General features: G+C 38.2%; 1 protein-coding gene across 1 annotated transcript in view; it reads left to right on the top strand.

Moving 5' to 3' along the window:
• The first annotated feature begins 4,831 nt into the window (after positions 1-4,831).
• rxfp2a (relaxin family peptide receptor 2a) overlaps positions 4,832-27,126 on the top strand; it is a 40,659-nt gene continuing 18,364 nt past the window's right edge. Inside the window, exons 1-8 of the mRNA XM_014409907.3 lie at positions 4,832-5,339; positions 16,093-16,236; positions 21,581-21,664; positions 22,164-22,269; positions 23,106-23,177; positions 23,656-23,727; positions 24,190-24,261; positions 24,791-24,862. Of these exons, the coding sequence (XP_014265393.1) occupies positions 5,285-5,339; positions 16,093-16,236; positions 21,581-21,664; positions 22,164-22,269; positions 23,106-23,177; positions 23,656-23,727; positions 24,190-24,261; positions 24,791-24,862 (677 nt within the window). The 5' untranslated portion in view covers positions 4,832-5,284. The remainder of the gene's footprint in view (positions 5,340-16,092; positions 16,237-21,580; positions 21,665-22,163; positions 22,270-23,105; positions 23,178-23,655; positions 23,728-24,189; positions 24,262-24,790; positions 24,863-27,126) is intronic.

Here is a 27,126-nt window from a genome sequence, read left to right as displayed (position 1 = left end):
CACCAAGAAAGCATGAGGACTTCTGCACAGAAACACAGACTGAAATCTAAAACAGAAACTAATGCAGATAAGTAAAACGCTGCCAGGAGTGTAAGACGTTACCAGTGAATTAATCAGCAGATCTTGTCACAAGTTGAATGGTGGCAATGCCAGGAGCCTCCTCTCTAAACAAACAAAAACACACAGAGAATTAGTTATTATCCAAGCCCACGTTTAAGTTTGTGTGACTCATGTGATGTATTTCTCTGATGTATAGACAGTAGAACAGCACAGAGAGATGCCAGCATAGAGAGAGAGAAAAACACAAAAAAACCTTTTGCGTCATGCGAGAACATCAAGCTCTTGGTTATAATCTTATTAAATGATCTCAGATGAAAGATGGCACCAAATTAGTGGTTAAGAAGGGAGGTGATATTTCTAAAGTGAAAATATGCATATCATCATTTTCATTTGCATATGAAAAAAATGCAAAATGTGAAGTATATGTAGTTCAGTTACAATATGTGATGTGTCTACAACTGACTGATTGTGTAACTGTGGCACAAATACATTTCTCTCTAGTAAAATTACAGAACACCATCTCCTATAACACACAAATACTGTATTCATTGCTTGTATTCATCAGAAATATTAATGTCATAAAAACTAACTTAATTTTTCCATTAAACGTGTAATTTTCAGTGCAGACAGACACGAACAGACTACCGGGCGACAAGACGAACATTATAAAATGATCCAAAAATGAGCAAGAAGTAATTAAATCAAATGAATTACATTTCTGAGCGAAGAAAAATATTAAAAAATACGTTTTTAAATAGTTTTTAAATGCAGGTAGAAATGAATGAACTGGGTTCATGTGTTTGCTTTACTGATTTACTTGTGCTGTAATATTATTATTATTAGTAGTAGTAGTAGTAGTAGTATTGTTATTATAACATAACTTCAGAGAAACGTGTTTTCACATGAATAGAGCAAAAAAATGTTTCCCATCAATGTGCATCATATGTAGTGGCTTAATTACTAGCAAAACCTCATGATTGATGTTACTCCAGTAAAAAAAATTTTTTTGTTTCATATTCTTAAACAAGCAAGTTACTGTGATTATGTTGTTAATAGCTTTTCAAATAATTTAACAGAGGTCTGCAACAATTTGTAGTGTGTGCAGTTCACTCAGTCAAAATTAATTAAATACAAAATGGGAGAAGTTTTTATTTTGCCTTTTTTCGGGCTTTTTAATTTTTTTTGTCTATTAAAATCTTAAATAACTTAAATTTCAAAATTGATTTCCTGAAACAAACTTAAATACTGAATACTCTTTGTGACTGAATGAACAAGTGGGTTGTAGCGATGAAGGACGAGGAAGAGCGCTCCCTTTTCTGATCTCTCGCGTTCATAGATGTTGATTAACGCAGCGCTTCTCGCAACAGAAAGCAGAAAACCGTCTCCCGTTCCAGCTGTTTACAATCTCCTGCTGAATACATATAAGGCGACAACATAAGCCCTTTCCCCTTTTTTTGCGATGAAGCGCTTCAGCGGGTGTGTATTTGTCATTCCAAGCAAAATCCACTGCAGATGGTGGTGAGGACTGAGTTCTGCTGAAAGTTAGTTTGGTAGATTTTTTTTTCTCTGTTTGTTGATTCCATATCGATGGCAGGGGTCTTTTATTATGCCTCCATCCTCCTTAGTGCCTCTCAGCGTTTGACTGTGTGAGGAAAAAAAGTGTTTTATTGGGAGGTTGTTTAAGAATTTCTCCCAGTTTTGTGCCAAATGCTGAAAGTGATTTCATGACTTGATATGTTGAACTAATGGGGAAAACTGAAAATGTATAAATAACAGCAAAAACAATGGAATTACCAGTAATTTGTGGTGAGCGTTAACAGCCAGCAGCATAACATAACCTGCACTACTTCTTACTTTCTAAATGATCTACAGTGCTTTCACTGAGTATTGTGCCATGAGCTGCACGTGACTGTTGTTCCAGCTCACGTTACTTCTGCAAAGGTGAAATAACAGGTCCGTCTTGGGAATTTGATGATAAATGAACACGTACCGTCTGAACTATATCAAATTGTGTTTTCTGAGAAATCAGCGAGAAAACAAAGATGTTACCGAGTGCACCCCCAGGCTCTTCAGTGAGACCGAGAGAAAAGCATGAGAATAAGAACAGCTGCTGTTCAACCCTGTCATCTCATGAGGAACATCCAGAGAAAAGTTGCGCTGTGCCAACTCATTTCAGCTTTATTGAGTATTCCCGTCCCTCAGCGTCATACAGAGAACACTCAGCACAGCACATAAAATATCTTCACTTCCAAAATTTTTCCTCGAAGTCTGAAACTCCAATGGCTCCTCATGAGTATAGATGCACAGCACACAGACATACACAAAACAGATTTCACCACCTCTGAAATTCACTTCCAGGAATATTTAGTGGCTATTATTCAGCAAGAAACCATCTTTGTGTCACAGACTGTTGTCTCGTAATCGTAATAAGCTCTTTGATCTTGACATCATTGAACTATCAATCAACATTTAAACATCTTGATGGGACCACAGCAGCTGTGATGCCAGTGATGCCCTCCAAACACCAGAGTTGAGGCCAGAAAAGTACAACCTATGCCACTGGATGATGAGACCAACTGCCTGCTTTCTGTACCAAGACACAGTCTCATCACACAAAAGGAAAAACAAAGCACAGCCACCGAAAAGACAAAACTAAAGGCAAAAACTGGTTATTTGGACCTGAAAAGAGATAAATAAGCACAATGTCTCTCTAGTTTGAGCCAGAATTTAAAAAAAAAACTTAATCAAGGAGAGACTCACTGTGAACAAAGTGAAAAGGGCAGACATGAAAAGATCGATCTCACCCTGTCACCCTCGCTGCTGTCCCGCAGCCTCAGTGACTCCAGACCCATCACTCTTACACCTGTGGGAACAAAATGCTTTAAAGGCTGGTGCTTCAACAGATCAAAGACTAACCCCCATCAGTCTGGCGATAAAGCAAGCAGATCCACCAGTGATGCCATCTCCACTGCCCTCCATATTGCTCTTAGTCACCTGGAATGCCTTAGATTTGCTGTAAGACTGCTCTTTGGCAACTATACCTCGACTTTTAATACCATCATCCCTGACATTGTAGTGAATAAGCTGGGTCGCTTCTCCCTTTTTCCATATACGGACGTGACTGTACTCCCACCCACCCCACCAATGCAATAATAAAATGTGCATACGGTATGTCCCCATCCCCACCTTTAAATTCCTGGGAACTCATATCTCTGAGGAGCTTTCATGGTCAGCTAACAGAACATCTGTGATGGAGGAAGCTCTTAAGGGTTCGACAGATTAGTTAACTGGAGGAGAGGCTACTGGTGAGCTTCTGCCACTCTATGGTTGGGAGTGTGTAGTCATTTGAGATCACTGTGTGGTACGTCGGCTGTAGTGTAGCCGACAAGCAAACACTGCAAATGGTGTTAAGGTCAGCTTAAAAAAGGACTATAGGATGTCCTTTAACCTCTCTGTATGGGAGTGCTAGCTCTCACCAGAGCAAAAAGAATCTGAGACCGCCTCATCCTGGCCACCACTCGTTCAGCCATACCGCCCTCAAGAAGGAAGTGCAGAAGCATCAAAAGTAGCCCATATGGAAAAGATATATCTTATAAAGTTTGTATCTGTCTTGTGTGAAACTTGTATGAAAAGCATATAAGAGTGAAAACAGATATAAGATCCCTTGAAAAATTATATAATGAAACTTGTATGTTTTGGATACTTACTAAAAAAATGTATGAAAGTAATGAGAAAGTGGCCACTTTCATGAGTAATCACATATAAGTTTTTACTATTTCTTTTCCATATGGGAGAACAAGTTGATTAAGAAATAGCTTCTCCACATGGGCGGTAAGGACACTAAATACACACTCCTAACACTGATAACACACAGTGTTACTTTATGCTGGAGTCAGCCCAAGGATCTTTTGCACATCTTCAGCTCATTCAAAATGCTGCTGCCCGCCTCTTGACTGATACCCGCAGGCACAAACATATAACACCTATCCTGTCCTCTCTTCAATGGTTTCCTGTTCATGACAGAATCTATTTCAAAGTCCTAACGCTGGTTTATAAATGCCTAAATGGTCTTGGTCCTGCATACCTTTCCAAGCCTTATATTCCTTCGCAGGCCCTTAGATCAGCCGACCAGCTGCTTTTGGTTGTCCCGAAATCAAGGCTAAAACATAGAGGAGAACGAGCGTTTTCAATTATGGCTCCCAAACTTTGGAATACGCTGCCTTTCAATATTAGATAGGCATCTTTGTTTCCTGTTTTTAAGTCACTTTTGAAAACACACCTTTTTTCTATAGACTGGTGTGAGTTGATATGTTTATTATGTGTTTATGTGAGTGTCATTGTTTTTGTCTTACCCCTTTGTTTCTGTACAGCACTTTGGGCAAACTTTCTGTTTTTAAATGTGCTATATAAATGAATTGGATTTGGATTTGGACAGTATAACTCTCAGATCCAATAATTTGGTTGTGTGTGATTTAAGCAACATGCCTGTTTACTTGTGTTTGTTACTTTTTGATGTCTGCTTTCATGACTTTTCTGTTACATGTCTGTATTTCATTGTGTTTTTTTCAGTATTAATGCACCTTCAGATGTAGCATCTTATCTTATTTTATTTTGTCTTATAACCTGGTCAGCAGGTGAGGCTAAAGCAGTAATGCACCTCCTCTGTGAATTTAGCTGTGGGGAGCATTTATCAGATTCAGTTCTGTAATACATTTTATATACGTTTTTATATATTTTATAAATTTTATATATTTAACACGAGAGGCATTTGAACAGGTATCGAGGTATCGAGTTAAAACTAAGTGGGGGAAAGCTGCATGATGGGGTGGGGTTAATTTGCAGCCGTAAACAAGGCAAAGGTGGCAAGAGGTGGATGAATATGTTATTTTCTGGGGAGGCTCTTAACCTACATTCCAATAAAGCCAACCCACTGAGAGAGAGAGAGAGATCCACTGAGCTCCTGGAAGTCCACAGTGTTATCGGGATGTATTTAAGCACCATCTCAGTTTAACTTTGCACGGTACATGCTTAACTCGATAGTAATCCTACATTTTGAGGGTTTTTTTTTTCTGAATTCCACATGTCGGACATGCTCTGAGACACTGGTCGGACTCGGACTTCACTCCTGTAGGCCTATTTTATTTGGCGACCTGCAGGTTATTTTATTTGGTCTGAGCATCGCCGCCGGAGCGCAGCGGGAGCAGGACAGCCTCACAGCCTCAGGATGAATGTACCTGCCGTCATGTTGCTCATCCACTTGACCCACATTCATTTGAAAGGTAAAGACACTTTAATGCATTCAATAGGTTATTTCAATTATTCTTCGTACTTTAAACAGATTCAATTTTTTTTTTATTTTTTGTTCATGTGCCAGCATGTTTGATGGACACGAATATCGAGAAACACGAAGGGGCAAAAAATCTGCGCAGCATTATTTACACTGTTAACTGCAGGATTGAAACCATGCGCTCCCCTTTCAAAGAGTCTCGTCTGTCCTGCAGTGATCTGAGACGGACTGAGGTGTTATTCCTGCCGCAGAGGGTGGAAAAGTCTCAAACACACTGCGAGTGCTCATTTCAGCGTGAGCAGAATGATCTGAGAGAAACAAAACGAACACAGACCCTAAAATTCAGGATGCGATACGGACGCTCTGATAGGCTTGAATTTGCATTGCCGAGAATTTGTGTAAGCGCTAAATTGCTCAACGGGACGAAACTGTATCAACCATTGTGACGAATTATATTATTTTACGTTTTTCTGATTTTTTTTCATCTACTGCAACATGAATGAACATTTCTTCCACAACTTGCCACCCTGAGACTCATCTCATCTCCCACAGCATTAGAAAAGTTTGACTGTGTGATGTTGTCTATAAGCGCCTAATTAACTCTTAAGAAAATCACCACTTCCTAATATGAAGATCAATAAATTATATATGTTTAATACTGTAGGCTTTGTTTTTTTTTTTAAACAAAAGGGGGACATTAATAATGAGCAGTGCTAACATCATGACGGAGGCATGTGTGAGTCAGGCGGCAAACAAGAGACCACACAACATTCACACTTCAGGAAATTATCAGCTGCATCACTTACAAGAGTTTATTTAATACATGTTTACAGAACGGACCCCATTTTTTACATTTTAATTCAGTGTCCAGGACGCTCTTGAGTTTACTGATTTAATCTATGAGTCATGGATCAACAAGCAGCTGACAGCACAGGTTGCGCCAGTCCTTCCCTCTTTCTGGTCAGGCATATTTTCTGTGTTCAGCTCACCTGCACTACAGATGTTTCCAGTTGTGCAGCCAGGGAGGTTCAACTGCAGAAAATACAGTGAAGCAAGAGCAATAATTCAGCCAGTAGTGAAACCCATTACTGTTTTTACAATTCAGTGTTTTGGGCTAATTTAGGTTTTGAAGTTACAGTGATGTGAATCAGAGGCTCCTCAGCTTATCTCAAAATCATGCTTATTTTTAAAATTTGGAGAAAAAAATCTGCAAATTGAAGAAGTTTTGATTTTATTAATATATTTAATATATTTACAGATATGCATAAAATCATCATTTGAGTATGTATTGGCGTTGATCACCTGATATTTGACCCGTTGGTGACTGAATAGAAACACTCGAGGTGAACAGGCAGCACAGAGGCAGACATGATGTCACTTTGTGTTCTTTCTCCACTGCTCTCTTTATGTGTGAATGTTCCCTCTGCCTCAGACAAAGGTGTGAAATTAAGTCTATCTTTATGGTTATTGGAAGACTCTCGAGACACCGGTATACTGTTTTCTTCCATGACTGCCTGAGTTCTCTCAAATGTGGTCATATTTCAAGTAAAGCAGGCTGTATCTCTCTTTCTATGTTCATCATACACAAAAACAGAACAGAGTGTTGATCCTTTGATGGAAGTGGCCTGTAATTCATCCAACAAACAACTCAGTCACCAACAATTTGAACATGAATTAAAACATGATGCATGCAGTGTGGGATTATACTAAACTCCACAAATTTTGCACGAGTAAGTTCTGGCTTTAAAATCAAAGAGTGAGATCACAAACTTAAAAGAATCATGCTGTGAAAATAACATTTCCATCATCCTGATTTCATCTTTTTTTATATTTCTTGCACTTAGGTTTTTCAGATTATCAAACAAATTTTAATATTGGACAAAAACATGCAGTGCAAATACGAAATGCAGTGTTCAAATGCTGATTTTATTTATTAAGGTGAAAAAGTCGACCTGACCGTGTGTGAAAAAGTCATTACAAGGCATTACGTAAAAAGAATATGATACCAACAATCAAACATGGTGGTGGTATACCACTATAGTGTGACGGTCTGGGGTTGCTTTGCTGCTGGAAGACTTGTTGTAATTGATGGAACCACGAATTCGTCTCTCCAGCAGAAAACCCTGAACAAGAGTGTCCAGAAGCTCGAGAGCACTTGGGTTTTACAGCTGTTTCACGGAGTTGTTCTGACCCTTGACCCATATTTTGTGCCCATGAGAGGGTTTTCTTTCACAGTCACTATTGCTATATTTTTGCAATTTCTGCCGCCCACTTGGCCAGACCCTTTAACTGGATAAATAAAGGATATATGAAAAGTGCCAAAAACTACATGCTGACAGGAATGTTTGTAGCTCAAGATGAATTATATGAATTATACTGTTCACGAGGGACCATAATTTCACATGTCATGGACCAACGAGTGATTTATAGCTTTTATAGCGATTTTTGGCGGACAATCAATTTTTGGCAAAACACTGGATTCAAATGCAAGCGTGTTGGGAAAAAGTGAAGCAAACTGAGCAGTGTCTGGCTGCATTTCAATGCAAAGCTGAGTGCAGAATTTATAGAATTAGGGGCTGGCTACAGTGATACCTTTTTTTATTTTCAGCTATTTTCTATTGTGGAGGACAAAAGGTTTCAAACTTCTCCAATCCTGTTTTATGACTACTGTTAAAAAAATAAACAAAAATAAAAATAGAAAACTGGACAGTCTGAGCAATGAGCTGCCAGAACTTATTCTGTAATTTTGCAGAGTCACGCTGACAGATTTCCGTTTTTGTAACAGCAGCTTTTTCTTTAACATGTAGAAAAACAGTTAAAAAAATTGACTTCTTTACACAGGAAGCAGAGTTTCACCAGTTTGCCCACTTATGTTTAAAGCAGGCTGTATGTGGCCCGTGATATAAAACGACTGACACCTCTGGTTTCGAAGTACTGAAACAGGCATTCACAAAAAGAAGATGTCACAGCCACATTTCACTTTCTCTTTTATTAGTTGCTGCTTTTAGCTTCAGTCTCACAGTCCTGGCAGCCTGCAGGACCTTCGGTCACTAGGGAAAAGTGAGTATTCCTCGATTGGCGTCAAAGAGGGTTCCACGCTACAAACTTCCCTAAGACTGCTTTGGTTGGTGTCAGATTGCTAGGGCTGCCTGTAGTTTGCACTGAAGATGGCAATTTGCCTCCAAACACCCACTGACTAAACATCAGCAAGCAGTAGTAAATCTTAAAAAGCCTGAAACTTTCCGTAAGCCCTCACTATGCGCCTGTCACACCTTTATTTTAACTATATCGTTTATTTATTGTATATTAGACAATTTTTTTCTTTTTTCTATTATTTTTTTTATTATTGTCAACTGAATAGAGAATTATCTATTTTCCTTAGCAACCAGTGGTTACTAGGGCGTTACTGACGGGTCTCTATGACCAGGGCTTTAGAAATTGATTTCACAGCAACTGCCAGGAACCTGAAAAACCACATAAAAGTGGTCAGGGAATTTTTGTTGTTTCTACATGAGTGGTGTCAATCATAAGGTTCAGGGGCCTGAATTGATCCTCAAAGACTCAAATCTGGCCCATTTGGAAAATTGGATCAATGTGAGCTGTATGTGGCCCTCAATTTAAGATGAGTTCAGCATCGCTGTTCTACATATTACATAAAGCATGGAAAAAACTTTAAGTGCATTGTTTTTCTTAATATTTATGTTGAAAGTAAATCGTTGCATTGTTTAAATTGCATGTTTTCTATCGCAAATTTTTACAGTACTGTTAATCACTATTATTAAAACTGTGGATCAGGGCCCACATTTTCTGACATGACACAAAGAAAACGGGGATTCGGTTTAACATACCAACACTATGAGCCTTAAAATTCCCTATTTGGAGAGCTCACTCATTAAGTCAGGTAACTTTACTTACACTGTAAGTGTACATAGCAACAAGATCACATAAACAAAGATTTAAAAAAAACATGACAGTAACCATTTAAATGAGATAACAAAATTGTATTGTATAAACGCCCTGGGTTAAATTTATAAAAGGGCTTAAATAAAAAAATCAATTAGAAAATTAAATGCACAAATAAAATCCAATGTAATGGAAACATGGTTTGACAAAACCACGAAGCATCTCAGGCTTGACTTGTGTTTGCGTTTGATTTAAAATTGCGAATCACTGGACCGGTTCTTATGTGGGAAGACAGATTATTCCAGAGCCCAGAAGCAACAGCAGAGAAAGCTCGCCTCGGCACGTTTTTTAGGAGAGAGGAGACCACTGAGAGAAGTTTTCGGGAGAATGACCTCAATGAACTGAAGGGAAATTGGGGAATTAAAATATCCATAACATATTGTGGATCTGATCGGCAGAGGGCTTTAAAAACTGTGACGTCTTTTCTTTATTCCCTGGTCAGTCACATTCACTTGCATTCCATTGAATGTGTTTTCGTTTTTTATGCTTAATGTGCAAAAAAACAACAATAAAAGCTGGTGGATCTAGCTAATCATTACACATTAATAATAAATGATTAATAAACCACGTGTGCACTGGCCCTGTTCTCTGGCACAGTGGGTTTGAAGTAAAACCTTGACTCGTTGTTTACATCTGTATTCTGATGAGAGCGAGGACATTCAAAGTGAATGTCAGCATTTTTTCCTCACTGTGTCATGTTGTGAAGTGACGAGTTTGGACCCAAAATGCAGACTCACAAGTAAATACAAAAATTCAACAAAATATAAAAGGTAGGGATGGACCAACCTGATATTACGTATCAGTCAATGTAATCCGATCCATTAAATATCACAAAAATATTTCACAAAACTTGCGACATGGCGTAGCCCAACTCGTGACCTCACGTCGGAGCGGTATGCGTCACGTGATAGAGCAGCTGTGGCGTGCGAGACATGTCAGCGGTCTGGTTGAGCATTTGTATTTTATAATCAATGCAACTGTTTTTTTTTAAATATCTTGCTGCATTTTGTATAAGTTCGTACTCAAGTTTTAAAAAACAAAACACTAAAGCTATTCTGTTATACCTGTATGCAAAAAAATACACTGCACCCAAAGTTCAGCAATACTGATCAATCTAATAAACCTACACCATCCTCCCTATTCTGATATTTTAAAGAGTACTTGGGGGAAATATTAAACAACAATCAACTTCCAGCAAAAAAACATCAGGAACTACCCACCACCCTCTGCCTCATCGTAATCAACTTTAATTTAATGCATGTGTAAAACAAATGCACGGAAATCAATAATTGTTCTACAGTAATTAAATAGATTCAACACCTTTCTTCAACAGAATTGCAGACTGCACAGATGGTACCTTCCCAAAGGAAAAAAGAGTACATATCCTACTAACTATTAGACTTAACAGTTACTATATACAGTAATGGACTTATTTACATTTTACATCACATGAAAACTTTGGTTGTAAGATTCAGATAATTATTTATTAAAAGCTCAACATTTTAAATGAGAATAAGAAAGAAAAGTATGTCTTTGTGCCCCCTTTCCCCTGTTGATGCCCTACCTGCCCCCCCGGCAAAACTTTGCTAGACCCGCCCCTGTACAGTTACCAGCCGTCAGCTACACGTAGAAAGTAATATTAAATAAATTCTAACAACAGATTATCAAGCTTAAACGTGCTTCTGTTATTCAGCCGCTGGTTTCCTCTTTCTGGTGCGAAGTGGGCGATGAACAAACAAGAGAGACGGACTCGCAACAGAAAAGCCGATCAACTGATCATTGATCAGTTTCATGATTTCAAGTAGCAACAGGAGAGGGAGAGAAGAAGAGGCAGTCGCTCTATATATCGGTTGTTAAACTTAACGTGGGAATGCTTACAAACACATATTTCTGCTAAGTACTCTTTAAAATACCAGAATAGGGAGGATGGAGTAGGTTTATTAGATTGATCAGTATTGCTGAACTATGAAATATTTTGGGTGCAGTGTATTTTTTGCATACAGGTATAACAGAATAGCTTTAATGTTTTATTTTTTAAAACTTGAGTATGAACGTATACAAAATGTAGCAAGATATTAAAAAAAAACAGTTGTATTGATTATAAAATACACTAAGATAAGATAAGATAGAACTTTATTAATCCCTCGGGTGGGTTCCTCTGGGAAATTTGATTTCCAAAAAAGCACAGCACCGACAGAAGTTACAGAGTTACAGAATATTATATATATATATACACACACACACACACACACACACACACACACATATATAATACAGAGACAATATAAATAAAATATACGAAGGGGATAAATAGAATAAATAGGCATAAAAAATAAAAATAAAAATACAAGTGAATTGCACATTTCAAGTATTGAGGTCTATTGCACTGTTGACTATTTACAAAAGTATTGCACAAAAGGTATTGCACAGTGAGGTGAAGAGGCACTACAGCTTAGTTGTTCCCCCCTCCTTTGTCCTCCTGTTTCCCCTCCCTCTCCCCTCCAGAGAGGAGTTAAACAGTTTGATGGCGTGTGGGACAAAGGAGTTTTTAAGTCTGTTAGTTCTTGTCTTGTCACTATATCGGATTCATATCTGTATCAGCAGATATCCAAATTTATGATATCGGTATCGGACGTAAAAAAGTGGTATTGTGCCATCTCTAATAAAAGGCAACAAACTCTGGAAAACTAGAAACACTAGGAGGGGATGGTGACTAATGCGCTGTCAAGGGACAAAGAGAGACTCAGAAAGTAAATGTAGAGGCAGGTGATTAGAGGAAGAGGAGACACATGGGCACACAGCTAAACTGAATACACTTAATGTCACAAAACAGAACACGATGAACACAGGACAACAGACAGAAACTGAAACTGAGGCACACAAACTTCACAAAAGGGAAAATAAACATGGATTCACCACTGACTAAACATGGTACGTGGAACACAGGGGAGGCATGATAACGGATACACAAAGACTACAAAAAAAATAAGAAGACCCGAGAACAAATATTAAACAGAGGAATTACAACTATAGTAAGAAGCAAAGCCTCAGAATATTAAATAACCCAAAATCAAGAGCCCAAACACATAAACGCTGGCTCCAGAGCCATGACACACTGTGAGTGCTAATCTGTAGCTGGTTAACAGATTTACTATACATACAAAACACCCACAGTTTGAGACTGTGAGCAGAGACAAACCCAACCTCAGAGGTCATGACTTAGAGAACTACTAGTGCTGGGCTCAAGCCTAGAAAAATGGGAGAGTTGCTTCAGGAGGGGCATACGGTGTAAACTCAGTGCCAATTCAAACATGCAGATACATGTGCTGTGGAGACCCCTGGAGAAATAAGGGATCAGCAAAAAAAAATATCTTGTCAGTTTTCAAGAATAATTTCATAACTCGTAAGCAGTGTTGGTCAAGTTACTTGAAAAAAGTAATCAGTAACTAATTACTGATTACTTCCCCCAAAAAGTAATCCTGTTACTTTACTGATTACTTATTTTCAAAAGTAATTAATTACTTAGTTACTTTTTAAAAACACGATTTACAACCTGAATAATAATAATAATGGATACTTTATTGATCCCCATGGGGAAATTACTTGTTTTTCTCTGCATTTGACCCATTCACTCAGTGAAGCAGTGGGCAGCCCACTAAGCAGGCGCCCGGGGAGCAGTGTGTACGGACGGTACCTTGCTCAGGGGTACCTCAGGGTAGCCGTTAAGTGGATTCGAACCGCCGACCTTCCGATCATGGGGCGACCACTTTACCTACTGAGCTATCCCTGCCCCTATAGGTGATAAAGCGATAGATCTTTCAGCCCAATTCTACTTTTTCTACATAATCCATCATACAAAATGTAATCAAATGGAAAAGTCTCTTTTTTTAAACTTGTTTTATCAGTTTTAATCTTTTAACTTTATGCATCAAGTAAAAATTTAATTATATGCAACATTCTCTGACTTGAATAAATTAGTTTAACATTTAAACCTATTTTCTACACATTCCAGCACATAAAATAAAATATTTTTTGTGTTTGCACTCAGTCTTTCAAATAGATGCAAGTAAAACACAGCAGAAAATAAATAAAGTCAAAGACTCAGAGGTCCTGTTGCTCTATTTTCACCTGTAAAGCAGGACTGTGGTAGGTGGAGGTTTACCCTGGTGCAGGTGTGCCGCGGTCAATGGAAGAATCCGTGAGTTTCTCTGCGAGTTTCCCATTACGTCATAGCGCACTAGGTGCTTGCTCGGAGTTCTGCTAAACAGCTATCACTGATATTCCTTTAGCATTTAGTATAACGTGTGTACATACCGGAGCATTGAACAGCTTAAGGACCCAAATGTGTTTCTCAGGACTGTGTTTTACATCCAAAAAAGGCAATAAAATCATGTATTTTAAGGTTGAAATGCTGCACATGTTTTATGAGGTAATAATGTTACGTTAGGAAATTACATTAGGAGACAAGAACACTCTGTGTTTTTCGGACTTTAACGGTTTATCTCTGCACTCTGATTCTTGTTTATCATCAGCATGAACAAGATGAGACTTTGGCCTGTTTGAATAATCCCGGTAATTGTTTCAAGCCCACAGAACATCAGGTTCATTGTTCATTAGATAAAAACTATTTTACATGTTTCTGCAGATTGATTCATTTCTGCCCTGCTGTTAATATTGGTTAAGCATTTTAACAGTGTGAGTTTCCGACCTTAATATTTTTCTTCAGTATCATGATCAAGCAAACAGAATGAGGCTCTAGTGAGCAGCTGCCATGATTAAACAATGGTAATAACAGATGATAAGTAATGATAAATGGTAAATTAAGCCCCAGCAGTGCTGTTTTGCTTTATTTTCCCCATCCCTGTTCCTCTTAATCAAAGCAGGTAACACTTGATCTATTTTGTGTAGAAGAAGAGACAAAGTGACAAATGCAGAAAAAGCTGATATCTGTCACTGGGATAGCCCAGAGAGATTTCTGTGTTTGTTGAACCAGCTAACGCTAAGAAAGCCTGTGGGTTTGTCACTCTTGGTTTCCAGTATACCTCTTTGGTATGAAAAAAAAATTAATACAAACTGCTGAAGCTCAAACTGAGCAGCAGAATGTGGGAATAAAGGTGATTTGAGGGACTTTGAATGTGGCACAGTTGTTCGTGTTGGTCTCAGAATTTTCCCACACAACCATCTTTAGGGTTTACGGAGGATGTTCCAAAAAAGAGGAATAAAAAAATCCTGTGAGCGGCAGTGCTCTAGGGTCTTGTAAATGTCAGAGGTCAGAGGAGAATGGCTAGACTGCTGTGAGCTGATAGGAAAGCAAATGTAATACAGAGTGGTTTTTGAAAAAAGAAAACAGGGACCACACAGCTAAGAACAGAAAATTAGGCTCTAATTTGCACAGGCTCACGAGACTCAAAAATCCCAACCCCCTGGTCGCCCCGTGGCTCAGGGGGTTGGGATTTTTGAGTCTCGCATCTGTAACCGGAAGGTCGCCGGTTCGATCCCCGGGCTCTCTGTCCTGGTCGTTGTGTCCTTGGGCAAGACACTTTACCCTACCGCTTACTGGTGTTGGCCAGAGGGGCCGATCGCTTCTGTCAGTCTGCCCCAGGGCAGCTGTGGCTACAGCTGTAGCTTGCCTCCATCAGTGTGTGAATGTGAGAGTGAATGAATAGCGGCATTGTAAAGCGCTTTGGGTGCCTTGAAAAGCGGTATATAAATCCAATCCATTATTATTATTATTATAGGCTGATAGGTCTCAGTTTCTGCTGAAACATTTGAATGTACGGTCAGAATTCATGCTCCAGGCTGCTGCTAATGGTATAATAGTTTGATGGTTATTTTCTTGGCACGCTTTGGCCCCATCAGTGCCAACTGAACGTTGTTTAAACTCAACAGCTCCTGAGTGTTGTTGCTGTCCCTTCATGTGTATCCATCAGCTGATGGCAGCAGGATAACGCACCATGTCAAATCATCTCAAACGGGTTTCTTGAACATGGCGATGAGTTCACTGTACCCAAATGACCTCCACAGCCCCCCCAGATCTCAGCTCAACAGAGCATCAAGAATGTGCAGCCAAAAATCTGCAGCTAATAACCCCGTCTGAAAGAAATACTTCAAGACAGAAGATGGAAAAAAGCACTAAAAAGCCAATGTATATTTAGGTTTGATTACTGGTAAATCTAGTGGACGGGGAAAAAAACATGTAAAAGACGGAACATTTTGTGATTTTTTTTTTTTATGTCAGGAAAAGGTCTGCATTCAGTAATTCATGTTTCTTTACAACAGGCAAAAAATAAATAAAAATAATGAGGAATTTCTTTCTGGTTTGTTTTAAAGTACGTCATGCTAACTAAAGAGTCATGTGTCTGACTCACTGTGAAAGACCTTAAAATAAATGAATTCTCTGATCAGACACGATGGTTTACAAGTCGTTATGTGTGGGACACAGATGCAAAAGAAAAAAAGCAGTCTAGTCAAAGATTTAATGATACCTTTGATGGATTTATTAGGGGTGTTTTTGAAATAGTTTTTAAAAATACACAGAAAACCCTCAGATTGATGAATTCTTTATGAATTTCATGATTAAATTTGGTCTGCACCTGACGTTTTTGTTGCCTAGAGCTGCACGAGTTGATCTCTCCTAACTCACAGGTATCAGTGCAATATTATCAGCCCATTTTCATTTCTTTTAAATATGTTTTTGCATTATTTTCATTTTTGTTGTGTATTTTAATTCTTATCTGGATAAATTTGCACCTTCTTCTTATATTTTCCTCTCCCTTTCTCAGCTCTGGAGACCAGCTGGGTGGAAGAAGGGGTTAGATGCCCTCTTGGCCAATTCCCATGTGGAAACACGAGTGAGTGCCTCCCTCAAGTTTTGCAGTGTAATGGACACAAAGACTGTCCCAATGGAGCTGATGAGAGACAGTGTGGTAAGTGTGAGCCAGTGTAACAGTGGTTATAAATGACCAAAGGCAGTATTTACTTTTAAGGGAATAGTATGTTGTTTATATTGACTTTATTATATTTTCTTATTTTTTAATATAAGTTAGAATTTTTAAATAAACTTTAGATGTTTGTAGCTCGCATTTTATGAAACGCTGAACTAATGAAATGAAGATTTGGCCTTATTTAACCTTACATGAGTCGAAAATTCACATTTTAACCTGTGATTTCACTTCATAACTGTCTTTCTTTCAAGGTGACACTAAAAGTTTTAGCAAGACAAAGAGAACGACAAGCCCAGTCAGAAATATCCTGTAGTATAATATTATACAATAAGTTTAAGGTATTCATGTTTAGTTATTTATAAATCAGTGCCTGTTGTCCATTACCTACTCCTACTTTTTTTTTTTGTACATTTCAAAACAAAGGAATAAATAATATAAACAGCATTCAATAGTAGCATTAACGACTAGCAGGTTGTTTAGTGATCATGTACAATCCCTGCTTCCTGGTCGAAACTACACTGCATTCATTAAGGATCTTGTCTTCTCTTTTGTGTTTTATTGTGTTGGATCTTGTTCTATTTAATATAAACAACTGTCTAAAAATAGTCAGTGATCACCATGGGCTTCTCTGGGTTTTTATTACCCCTGTTCATCTGCAGCACATTTTAAAGCTCAGTTTTTAAAACCTAACGATGTAACTACAGCTGTTCGCGGTTTGCCTGACACCAAATATTTGAATGGGTCAGAAAAGAATCACTTTGAGGCTAACAAAGATTTGAGTGAGTACATGAATGTGAGGATCAGGACTTTTTCATAGCGAGTAATCTAAAACGTGCAGCAGTATATTAATGGCTAACCCTGTGCTGTCGATGTATCTCAGATGTTGACCTGACTGAAGTTTGGAAGCTTCTTCCTGACGTGCGATTGCACTTGTTTCCACCTATCGGGAACTCTCACGTTAACTTTTATTGGAAATAAAATCTATGGGAAAAAGTTAGCAGTTATACTCCAGTGTCGCTGTGCTAATGTGTTTATATTATCCTAACCATAGCTGTGTAGAGAGATTCTGGGTTCAAATCCCGGACGAGCCCCCAATTCTAAATATCAACACTTCACCAAGTTCTTTTGATTCCTCAGAGGCATCTAATGGAAGACAAAACACTGCTCAGTAGAATGTTTAACACTTTATTACTTCTAGAAGGGAGATGCGTCCTGCATGACACTCTGCCACGGATCTCAAAATGGTGGTGTGCCACTAACAGTTTTATTACAGAAGCTCTCTCATTCTAGTCTAAACAACAGTGTCTCAGTAACTTTCCTCTAGAGATGGTCCCCTCTTATCTACATTTTCCCAGGGAAGCGTGAGCGAGAGGCTACAGCTTTCTACTCCCCAAGGACACGTGGTCTCATGCCTTTATTTTTCAGGGTTGTGTCCACTTAATACTACACTATATAACTTTATAACAGTTATTATTAATAAGAAGCATAGCATTATTGAGGCACTACAAATTATTTAATCCCAACACTAGCAACCATGTAGCACACCACCATATGCTAGCTAGCCCACCATCGGTAACCCTAAAAATGTCACTGCTGTTTAGTTTTCCTTCTTCATTTATATCCGAAGTGAATGCAGAGCTATATGTTTTAATTTTTCTCAGTCAGAACATGGTATATCATCTTAAATAAAAACTAGCAAGCTAACTCCCCACTAACTTCTAACTCTGTTAAACTTCATAATCCTGTTTTTCATGGATGCCTGGATGTTAAATTTGATAGTTACACCTGGTTAGGCAGACATGCTGATCATTTTATTAAAGATGAAAGAATTTTGACGGCTTTTAACGCTCAGTCATGCTGTAGCGTTTGTTTGAGAACTGAAGGGCTTTTGGACCTGGAAATAGCTAATGATGTCATATTTAACAGGCAGATTCCCTTTAAGGTAAATACTGCTTCTTCTTAAAGTGTTAAGAAGCACTAAAAGAGTGCAAAACCTTATATAGTTGGAGTTTGCACTCTTGTAGTGCTTCTTCTTAACACTTTGACCTTCAGATCAATCTATTGCCCCTAAAAAGAGAGTCAGTGATCAAATATGAAATATTTTAAAACTTCATACAATATTATTGTTGAGAATTCACACCACACTTGTAAGAATCGTAGTTTCTAGGTTATAAGCTTTTGGTCAATTTTCAATCAATAAAGCTGATCTTGAATACCTTAGTTTTCATTCAAAATTTTGAGGTACAGACAGCATGGTAGTCTTGCAGCAAGACTACTTGAAACAGGAGAAAAGCTGTTACACAAGAAGTACTGTAGAAAGGCGTCGATCAAGCATCAGGTCTGGTGTGTACTCCTTTGTGGGAGGAGGACCAGGACTACCAATGCCAGAGTCACACAAAATGACCTCAGATGGGATACTCATGTGCATATTTCTGACTAAACTGTCAGAAACAGAGTCCATGAGGATGGCAACGGGTCCTGACTTCCTTTATTCTGGCCTGTTGCCGCAGCCCAGCATTATGCATTTCAGTTCTCATTCACTAGAGATATACCTCTCCAGACCTTCACTTACCCCCTGCCATTGAGTGTCATAAATAAAGCAGTGAAGGAACTTCTGTTTGTTATACATCGATAATTAGGAGTGACATGCGCCTTAAACAAAAGAACCCTTCTTTTCTTTGGTGGGACTCCAGACCAAATCGAGCCTCGCTTTCCTACAACCTCTCTTGGGCCTCGGAGTATTAGCCACTGGATCAAACTCTCATGACAGTCTTCCTGCAACTGCAAATCAACCAGCTGAGCATGGGCACGAAGACTGTAATCCTGACAATCTCCAAAGCCTCAGAAAAAGACTGAAGCCAAGAGCCAAGAGTAATTTTCCAAAAGAAACATCCCGTTTTTGCCAGTTTTAGAGAACTAATCTGTTTTAAATTACCATTCAAGACCAGGGTCATCATCTGTTGGATATTACCTCTGTGTAAAAGAATACTATAAATGTTACCATGACATCCGAGAATAATCTATTTCTTTTAATTAACAGTCGAGAGTCGCTACGCCATTCAAATATTCATCAGTCATTGTCAATTAAAATGCCAATGTGTTTGTAACTATTTCGTAAACACTCCCTAGGATGCTTGTTTTAGCATTAGTCCCACGGTAAACATGAGTTAGTATTTTTTTGTTTTTTTTTGTTTTAATCATTTAAGCCCTATTTATGAAACGTTTTCATTTCTGCAGAGCATAGTTTTCTCATCACCCAGGTCAAGAAGGAGCGCAAATTAGTTTCAGTCTGTCTGCGAGGGCATGCTAGTTATCAGAAATCCACTCTGTGTTATATTACTTCTCCATTCTTGTCATCTGCCTCACCACCACACTATGCAACACTGCCATAACGATGACAAGCACAGCAGTAAAGAAGTTCACTTTGTGCACTTTATCAATCTTCTTTTTTTTTTAATTTTCTTAGGAAAATTGGAACAGCAAAAGTACAGTATATAAGCCAAAAATGGAGTCTGTACAATGTTAACAAGCTTGAAAGTGAATATTTGGTATGAACACCTTTGTTCTTCAATACAGCCTGAACTCTCTTAGACAAGCTCTATTGTAATTTCTTCAGGAATCGTGCTCCATGGTGCGTTTTTACCATTATCATGCTCAAAAGTGAAGCTACTGCCAATCAGACACTTGACACAGACCAGTTGGTATTCAGGCTGGATCAGAATCTGATGGTACTGATGATACGTGAATTCCATCAATTTTGACAGGAGTTGTACCTCTCTCCTGACCTCCTCCATACACAGACCAGACCAGACCAATTAAAGATATCAAATTCATATTCATCACTCCATAAGACCTGTTCCCACTAATTTTCAGTCCAGTTCTTGTGTAATTTGCACAAAAGTATAGGTATTCTTTATTTAAGTAGAAGTTAAAAAGTACTGAAGTGCTTTTACTTCTTTACTTTATACAAGTTCAATCTGCTCTGAAATGTACTCAAAGAAGGAAAGTAAGTACTTTGTTGAAGGACATCATAAATCTAACCAGTTTATCCTGCACACTGTTTGTTTTGCAGATAGTTTCAGAAAACTTTCAAAAATTACCTGCCAGTTAAAAAATGTTTATCCCTTTTTTTGTTCGCTCTGCTTCTGTAAGTACTGAAGAAGTACTGCAACTAGAAGACAGAAGGACATCTGCACCAGTTCCAGATCGTTCTGCCCCCATGACAAAAGTACTATGAAGCTCTTTTTCATTTCCTTTTTATGCGATAATCCCTGGTAATGATTGCACCCATAAGATTTCTGTGTTTTTGTTCCCCGTTATTTACACTAGGCTCAAATCACTTTCATGCACATTGTGACCAGCTTCTAGTAAGAAATTACCTGAAGATCTAATTCAGGTTTTTTGTGCTAAGTTGTATGTTACCTGTAGACACAGAAGTGGTTCATCCCTTGAGTCAGGTGCTTTTTATATGATTGAATGATTTATGGGTGGCTTAACAAACAAATATTTCTCTGAAAATGGTCATATACAAGGACTGGACTGAAAACGATTGAAAAAGCAGACAATGTCCAAAGAGAAACTTTGAAAGACCGTTAAAAAAAACAAAAAAAAAACAAGATATCTGTCTCCTTGGAACATTTTTACACAGCACTGTGATAATGATTGGCATATTTTGTATGTTTCTTAAAGAGAAGCTTGATAACAGATTAGGGTTTTTTGTTAGTAGCTTTAGAAAGATGTAGCTATGGTAGATGAGGCTTTAGAGTTCATTTTGTGAAAAAACTGGGATAAAATCGTTCCAAAAAGTAGCTCAGTCCCATAAAACAGAAAATATTGCTCCATCATTGCTGTTCCTCATCGGTACTGATTTGTCAAAGCTGTTTCTGATTTGTGGGCACTTATAGCTCCCAGTATAGCATTAGGGATGCGTTTAAAATGCTTATAATGTTCCAAGGATATGTCAGGTCATTTGACACAGTATAATGCTTATACTCTGGTGGTGACTTCGTGGTGAGGTGGGTCAACACATACGCCTAACATGCAACAGATTCCTGATTTGCGACTGGGAGTAGACAAACCCAGCGTCAGGCGGTCACGAGCTAATGTACTCCTAGCGCCGTTCCCAAGCCAGGAAAAATGGGAGAGTTGCATCGGGAATGGCATCCGGTTTGGATCCATGTACTGTGGTGATTCGTTTGAAAAGAAGGGAGCAGCTGAAAGTACCCATAATGCTCATGTGCTGGTGATGCCAGTGTAGGAAAACCTTGATAAACTATCATTACTATCCAGTCAAGTGAATTTAACTCTTTGTTCTTTGCTTTGGCAGGGGACAACATCGGATGGGCAGATTTATTTGCCCGCACACTACAGAAGACTAACCCTTTGGACCAGTACTTCCTCAATGAGTGTTGTAAGTGTGTGTGTGCACATTAATACACCCCGGGGTAGAAATATGGGACTCTCCACCATTTGACCCTAGAACTGAAAAAGCTTCTCGGATGAGAGGTGAAACCAACCTAAAGAAGTCCAGACGCTTTTCTTTGCAAGCTCCTTAGACTACGATGACCTGGATGACTGAGAACCTTCACAGATACATTAATACATGTAGACCACAGAGAGACATGATACAAATGATCAAAGAAGGAAAATATGATCAGTTTTTGACATCAGCTAGCAAATAATACAAATGATGTGACCTAGAAAAGAAAAAGTTGCCCCACCAAAGATTAATGGACAGCAATTAGCAAATTCTGACAGCTGGATACGACAGCACACGACTCACAGAATTGACTGTTATGTTGACACTGAGGGAGAACTGTGTTGGGCTCTGGAGAAAAACAAATGCCATGTTTTCATTCGACAAATAATTTTCAATGAGCCTCTAAATAAAAAACAATGTGTGTGTGTAGTATTGCAGGAGTTTCCAGAGAGCTGTGACTGCATACAGACAGATGTTGAGTGTGTGGAGGTCAGCCTGCAGGATGTTCCGTCGCTCTCGCCAAATGTTACCTGGCTGTAAGTGTCCTTTGACTCCAATCACTCTGTCCTCTTCAAGTGATTTGTTATTTTGTAGGTTAGGTTATTACAAGCTGTAACGGCTTGGCAGGTAACAACAGCCCATGTCATTGTGGGTGTGTCACCGTGGCAAAATATGGCCTTGAAGACAGCTATACGCCAAGAACAACAAAAGAGGTAGTTTTGAGTACTCAAAGGTGTTTCTCTGTCTGTCACAGTCCCACAACCATACATGGTACAGCCACAAAGGTTTACAGGTTTGGAGAGCCCATGGATACTGACTAAATGGAGAAAAACCTCTCTGCATGTCTCTAAAGAAAAGAAAAAAAAAAAAAAATATATATATATATATATATATATATATATCTCATTAATCTTGCTTTTCTCATTCCATCAGCTCAATTGCTTGTTACTGTAATAATTTATTGATCCATTGATTTGAATACTGAAGATAAAAGTTTAAAAAATTGAGATTGAAAAGTTGAAAAGATTTTTATTTATATTTTAGATCTATATTAAAATATTGAAGCACAGTTTAATATCCTGGGGGAAAAAATAGGGTATGATTGTCAGCAGACTAATTACAAAAGGTATACTGAGCCATGTGTGAATTGCAGCTACAGTTCTTTCAAAAATCGCATTCACTTATTTTTATTAGTCAGTGCCAAATTAAATTTATATATATTATACATATTTCTGCATGCCTGTAGTTTGTGTGATGGTTTATTGCACATAACGTGTCAGACATTTCATCGCTTTCTCTCCGTTTTTTCCTCTTTGTGCAAAACGTATGTTTGTGTTTTTCTTACAGCCACATTTGATGGGTTGTGTTACAGGTCCCTGAGGAGCAATGAGATCCGAGTGTTGTCCGATTTTGTTTTCTCAGAATACTCTGCCCTGGAGAGACTGTGAGTATTTTTATGCTGCCATCCTTGTGTTTTTGTTTTTTCGCTGTCTGTTTCTGGGCAATTTAGTTTTTAGTAATGGCAAATGTCAAATCACTTTTATTTGATTTTATCCTTCCTTTAGAATCTGTAGTAATAGTAGCTCAGAAATGACAACGGCTCAAGGAGTGTATTGATTTCTACACTTTTCATACACGTTTTCATTTAGTAGTTTGGTACAGCGGCCTTATAGTGTGACATACTGGACCTGAGCATCCAGTTTTTCCAGTAGATGACTGTTCCATCTACTTGTCTGTTGACAAGAAGATACATTTTCTGTGTTATTTCTTAATAATCATGTAATAAAGGGTAACAATAATATTTCTCTTACAGGTGAAAATAGGATTTTAAGAGCATATGAAAGTTTTCTGTTTTTCCTATTGTCTCAAACATAGTTTGAAATAAAAGAGCATTTGTTATTTTTATTCTGTTCTGTTTTCAGGTTTCTGCAGAACAACAGCCTCCACTTCATATCTAAGCATGCATTCAGCAGTCTGCACAATCTAAAGAGGTTGTAAGTATCCTGCCTCGTTTCCCCTGAAGCAAGTGTATTAATTTTGTTTTCCTTCAGTTCTCTTTTGTGTTACAGGTCAACTTCAATTAATTTTTTTTAACCTGAGTGGTACTCATTTCTTACATGGAGAAAAGCAGTTGTAATTTGTGTTTTGACACCAGGCTTTTCTGTGGAGTCTGTGGGAATGAGCAAAGCTGTGCATTTAAAAAAAAAAAAAAAAAAAAGAGAGAGAGAGAGATTTAGTTTATGAAATGTCAACAAATAAAACTGTGGAAAAAATGCCATCATTTATTTAAACTGTCTAAAGATGACTTCAATTTTTGTCTGACCAAGAATCATACCCAAAACTACGGGTATGTCCTATGATTATACCTTTGCTGTATTTTGTTACTTTCAAATGTAGTCATTATAGTTGCCTTTTTTTATGACCAAACTTCTTGTGCTTTTCATGCTTTCTCTCAGGTTTCTCAGTGAGAACTTAATCTCCTTCCTCAGTCCCGGTGTGTTCGGGGATCTAAATCAATTGGAGTGGCTGTAAGTAACTCAAAAGCATACAGATGTGCACTTTCAATAGTCACAAATACGAATACATGGTAGCAAGGAGACTGTGTTAAAAAAAAGTTATCCAAAGACTGCAACATTTTGTTAATTTTGCTTTTAATTTTAAAGGTTGAGATGCAAAAGTTGTCCATTTGATCCACAGGTTGGAAACAAATCCACTAGCTGGATATAAAATTATTTATTTAAGCAGCAGAGTGGAGAAGTGGAAATGGTGCAAAAATAACAAGTTTAAACGGTGCACAGATGTGTGGATTGAGCTTTTTTTCTACCCGTGAAATCTTACTTGACTCAAGTAGTTTTTTCCCTTCTTTCTAAATTCTTCTGTAAAACACAAGAGCTAATGTTGTACTGTATGCTGCTATTTTGAAATACTGAAAATCACATTTGTTTAAAAATCATATTGGGTCACATTTGTAACACTTATCTAAAGAAATTGTAATCACCAATGACTTATTTAATGCAATTAAGCAGTCAAACTGGGTAATCTTGTTTTGTGTGTCAGGATGTTGGACCATAACCCGCTAAGCAGCTTGTCCCAGGACACCTTCACTGGGCTCCAGTCTCTCATGTATTTGTGAGTTGCATTTTTCTTTTAATATTATGTAATAATTTTGACTTGGATTTGTTTCTAGTCTAGGTCTACTCTGAGGTCTTCACTTACAAAATCAAAAGTCTTAAACTCTTGCAAACCTGAAAGCACTCAGTAGGAAAATAAACCTTACTTTGCAGCACATGTTCTTTGCTTTGGCAGCTCACTAAAATATTTTTGAATGTTTGCCTCTGCCACTGGTTTCTCTCAAGACTTGTACCAACGATGATGTTTCATCTTTTATTTTGGGTTTTTATGAATGTCTTACAACAGGCATTGATTTTGTCACATAATGCTGGTTCAAGGACCTAAATGCAGACTCGGGAGATAAAATCATCAAACAAAAGGCAAACTTCTTATTGAAGGTGGTGGCAGGGCACATTGGGACAAAAATGAAATCCAAATTCTTCAAACGAGCAGTGACACAGCGATGATTCAACAGACACAGTGAGAAAGACTTCAAGGAAAGACGAGTCTATTTATACACATACGCATACTCTAAGGTCATCAGGGTAAGTGAAAGCAGAAGGTAAACAAGACACAGTTTGAAGACAATGAAGTCAGCGAGACAAGAGGAAGGAAGTAAAACTAAACTCAAGACACGGGACAAATAACTGCCCAAACAAAATGGAAAGTTAGAAACAATAACTAAACAGAGAAATGCAGACAAATAAATACACTTGACATGAAACACTAAAGGATTAAAAAACAACCTCTAATACAAACCAAAATAAGAGTTAAGAGCAAAACAAAATAAACGCTATAACCAAACTAAGAACTGATGATCGAAGATTTTAGTAAACAAGGCCAAATATTCCAAAGAGTCCAATATCCTGGGCCATGACACACTTCTGATTAACTAAGCTGAATTTAGGGCAGCTGATAGTAGGCTAACTAATCCATTGAGGCCTGGCTTAATTTGAGCTTAGTCTGTGAAACCAGCCATTTAAGGGAGGGAAGAAAGACTGTGACAGGAAGTTTTGTCATATTCCTTTGAACAACCGTTTTACCTACTTTCACTTAACCCCTTGAACTCAACACAGAGATATAGTGGTAGAAATGTGAATACTGGAGTAAAGTGATGACAAGTAACACGCTTAACTTCGTTTTTCATGACTCACAGACTACTTTAATCATATTTTAATATACTTTCTGAAACCTGAGCTGTCGTTTGGGAAGTATTTTTAATTTCTCCCAGCTGTTTGGGTTTAGTTGGATCAGATAATGTAAAAAATAAAAAAAAATCATAATCTTTTAACAGATATTAAGTCATCTTATGGGGACAATGGCTTAATATCAACAAAGTATTAAACACTTTACTGAGCAGGATGACGTATAAGGTGCAGAAAAGCCAAAACGTTATGTACCCATATGACGCAGGGTCTCAGGAGGTCAGGTCCTAAAGCCCTGGATTAATTTACACTAGGTAATGCTCAATCTCTCTTTACCTATTTTCCGCCCATCGTTCCCTTTAGATTAATTCCTTCTACTCTGTCCACTCTGACTCATAGACCTGGCCTAGCTCAACCCTAGCTGCTGCTCTTTCCACGACATGAGAACGTGATTTTAGTTCTCACAATACAATTTCTTGGAAATCAACTTCAGACCCGTCACCCTGAGCTGCATCTGCTTGGCTCATTCTCTGCATGTTTTCTTAAATCCAACCACAACAGGTATCCGTCTCACGAAATAACCCTTTTAATGTTTATGTTTCAGACATAAAATGTGTTCTCACTCCACCTGCCTCCTCAAAGAGTGTTTGCACTTCCACGGAGGGACTGTTAGACGGGGATGACCATATGTCTCTCATTTGATTCCCCATTCATCTTTGGAATCAGAGTCCCTTGTCCTTACTGCCCGCTGAAGTGTTGCCACCCAAAATATTAAACATTGTTTTGATATGGAAACTGTTTCAGAGTTGAGGTCTGCCTGTGCCATAATTCTTAAGCAAATAGGGATTTTTTTACTCCACATAGTTAAAACCCCATCAGCTACCATTTATATAGCTGGCTCAATGTCTGATTTTTTTTTCTTTTGTTCATCTCAGCATCAGCAGAGATTTGAAGAAAGAAAATTACAGTGAACAGTTTGGTACATCCATTCTGTTATTGTTTGGCAGTGCAGTTGTGAGCATATGTCATTCCTGCCTTGGAAGAACTTATGTATCTAGCATATTTCTTGAGGAATGAAGCACGCTTCTCATTGGTTAGAGGGAAGTCAGTTTGACACAACTGTCCAAGTCCAGAACT

The sequence above is a fragment of the Maylandia zebra genome, linkage group LG10 (genome assembly GCF_041146795.1).
Source record: "Maylandia zebra isolate NMK-2024a linkage group LG10, Mzebra_GT3a, whole genome shotgun sequence".
Lineage (NCBI taxonomy): Eukaryota > Metazoa > Chordata > Actinopteri > Cichliformes > Cichlidae > Maylandia > Maylandia zebra.
The sequence above is the reverse complement of the archived record's forward strand: the minus strand, read 5'-3'. Positions and strand labels throughout refer to the sequence as shown.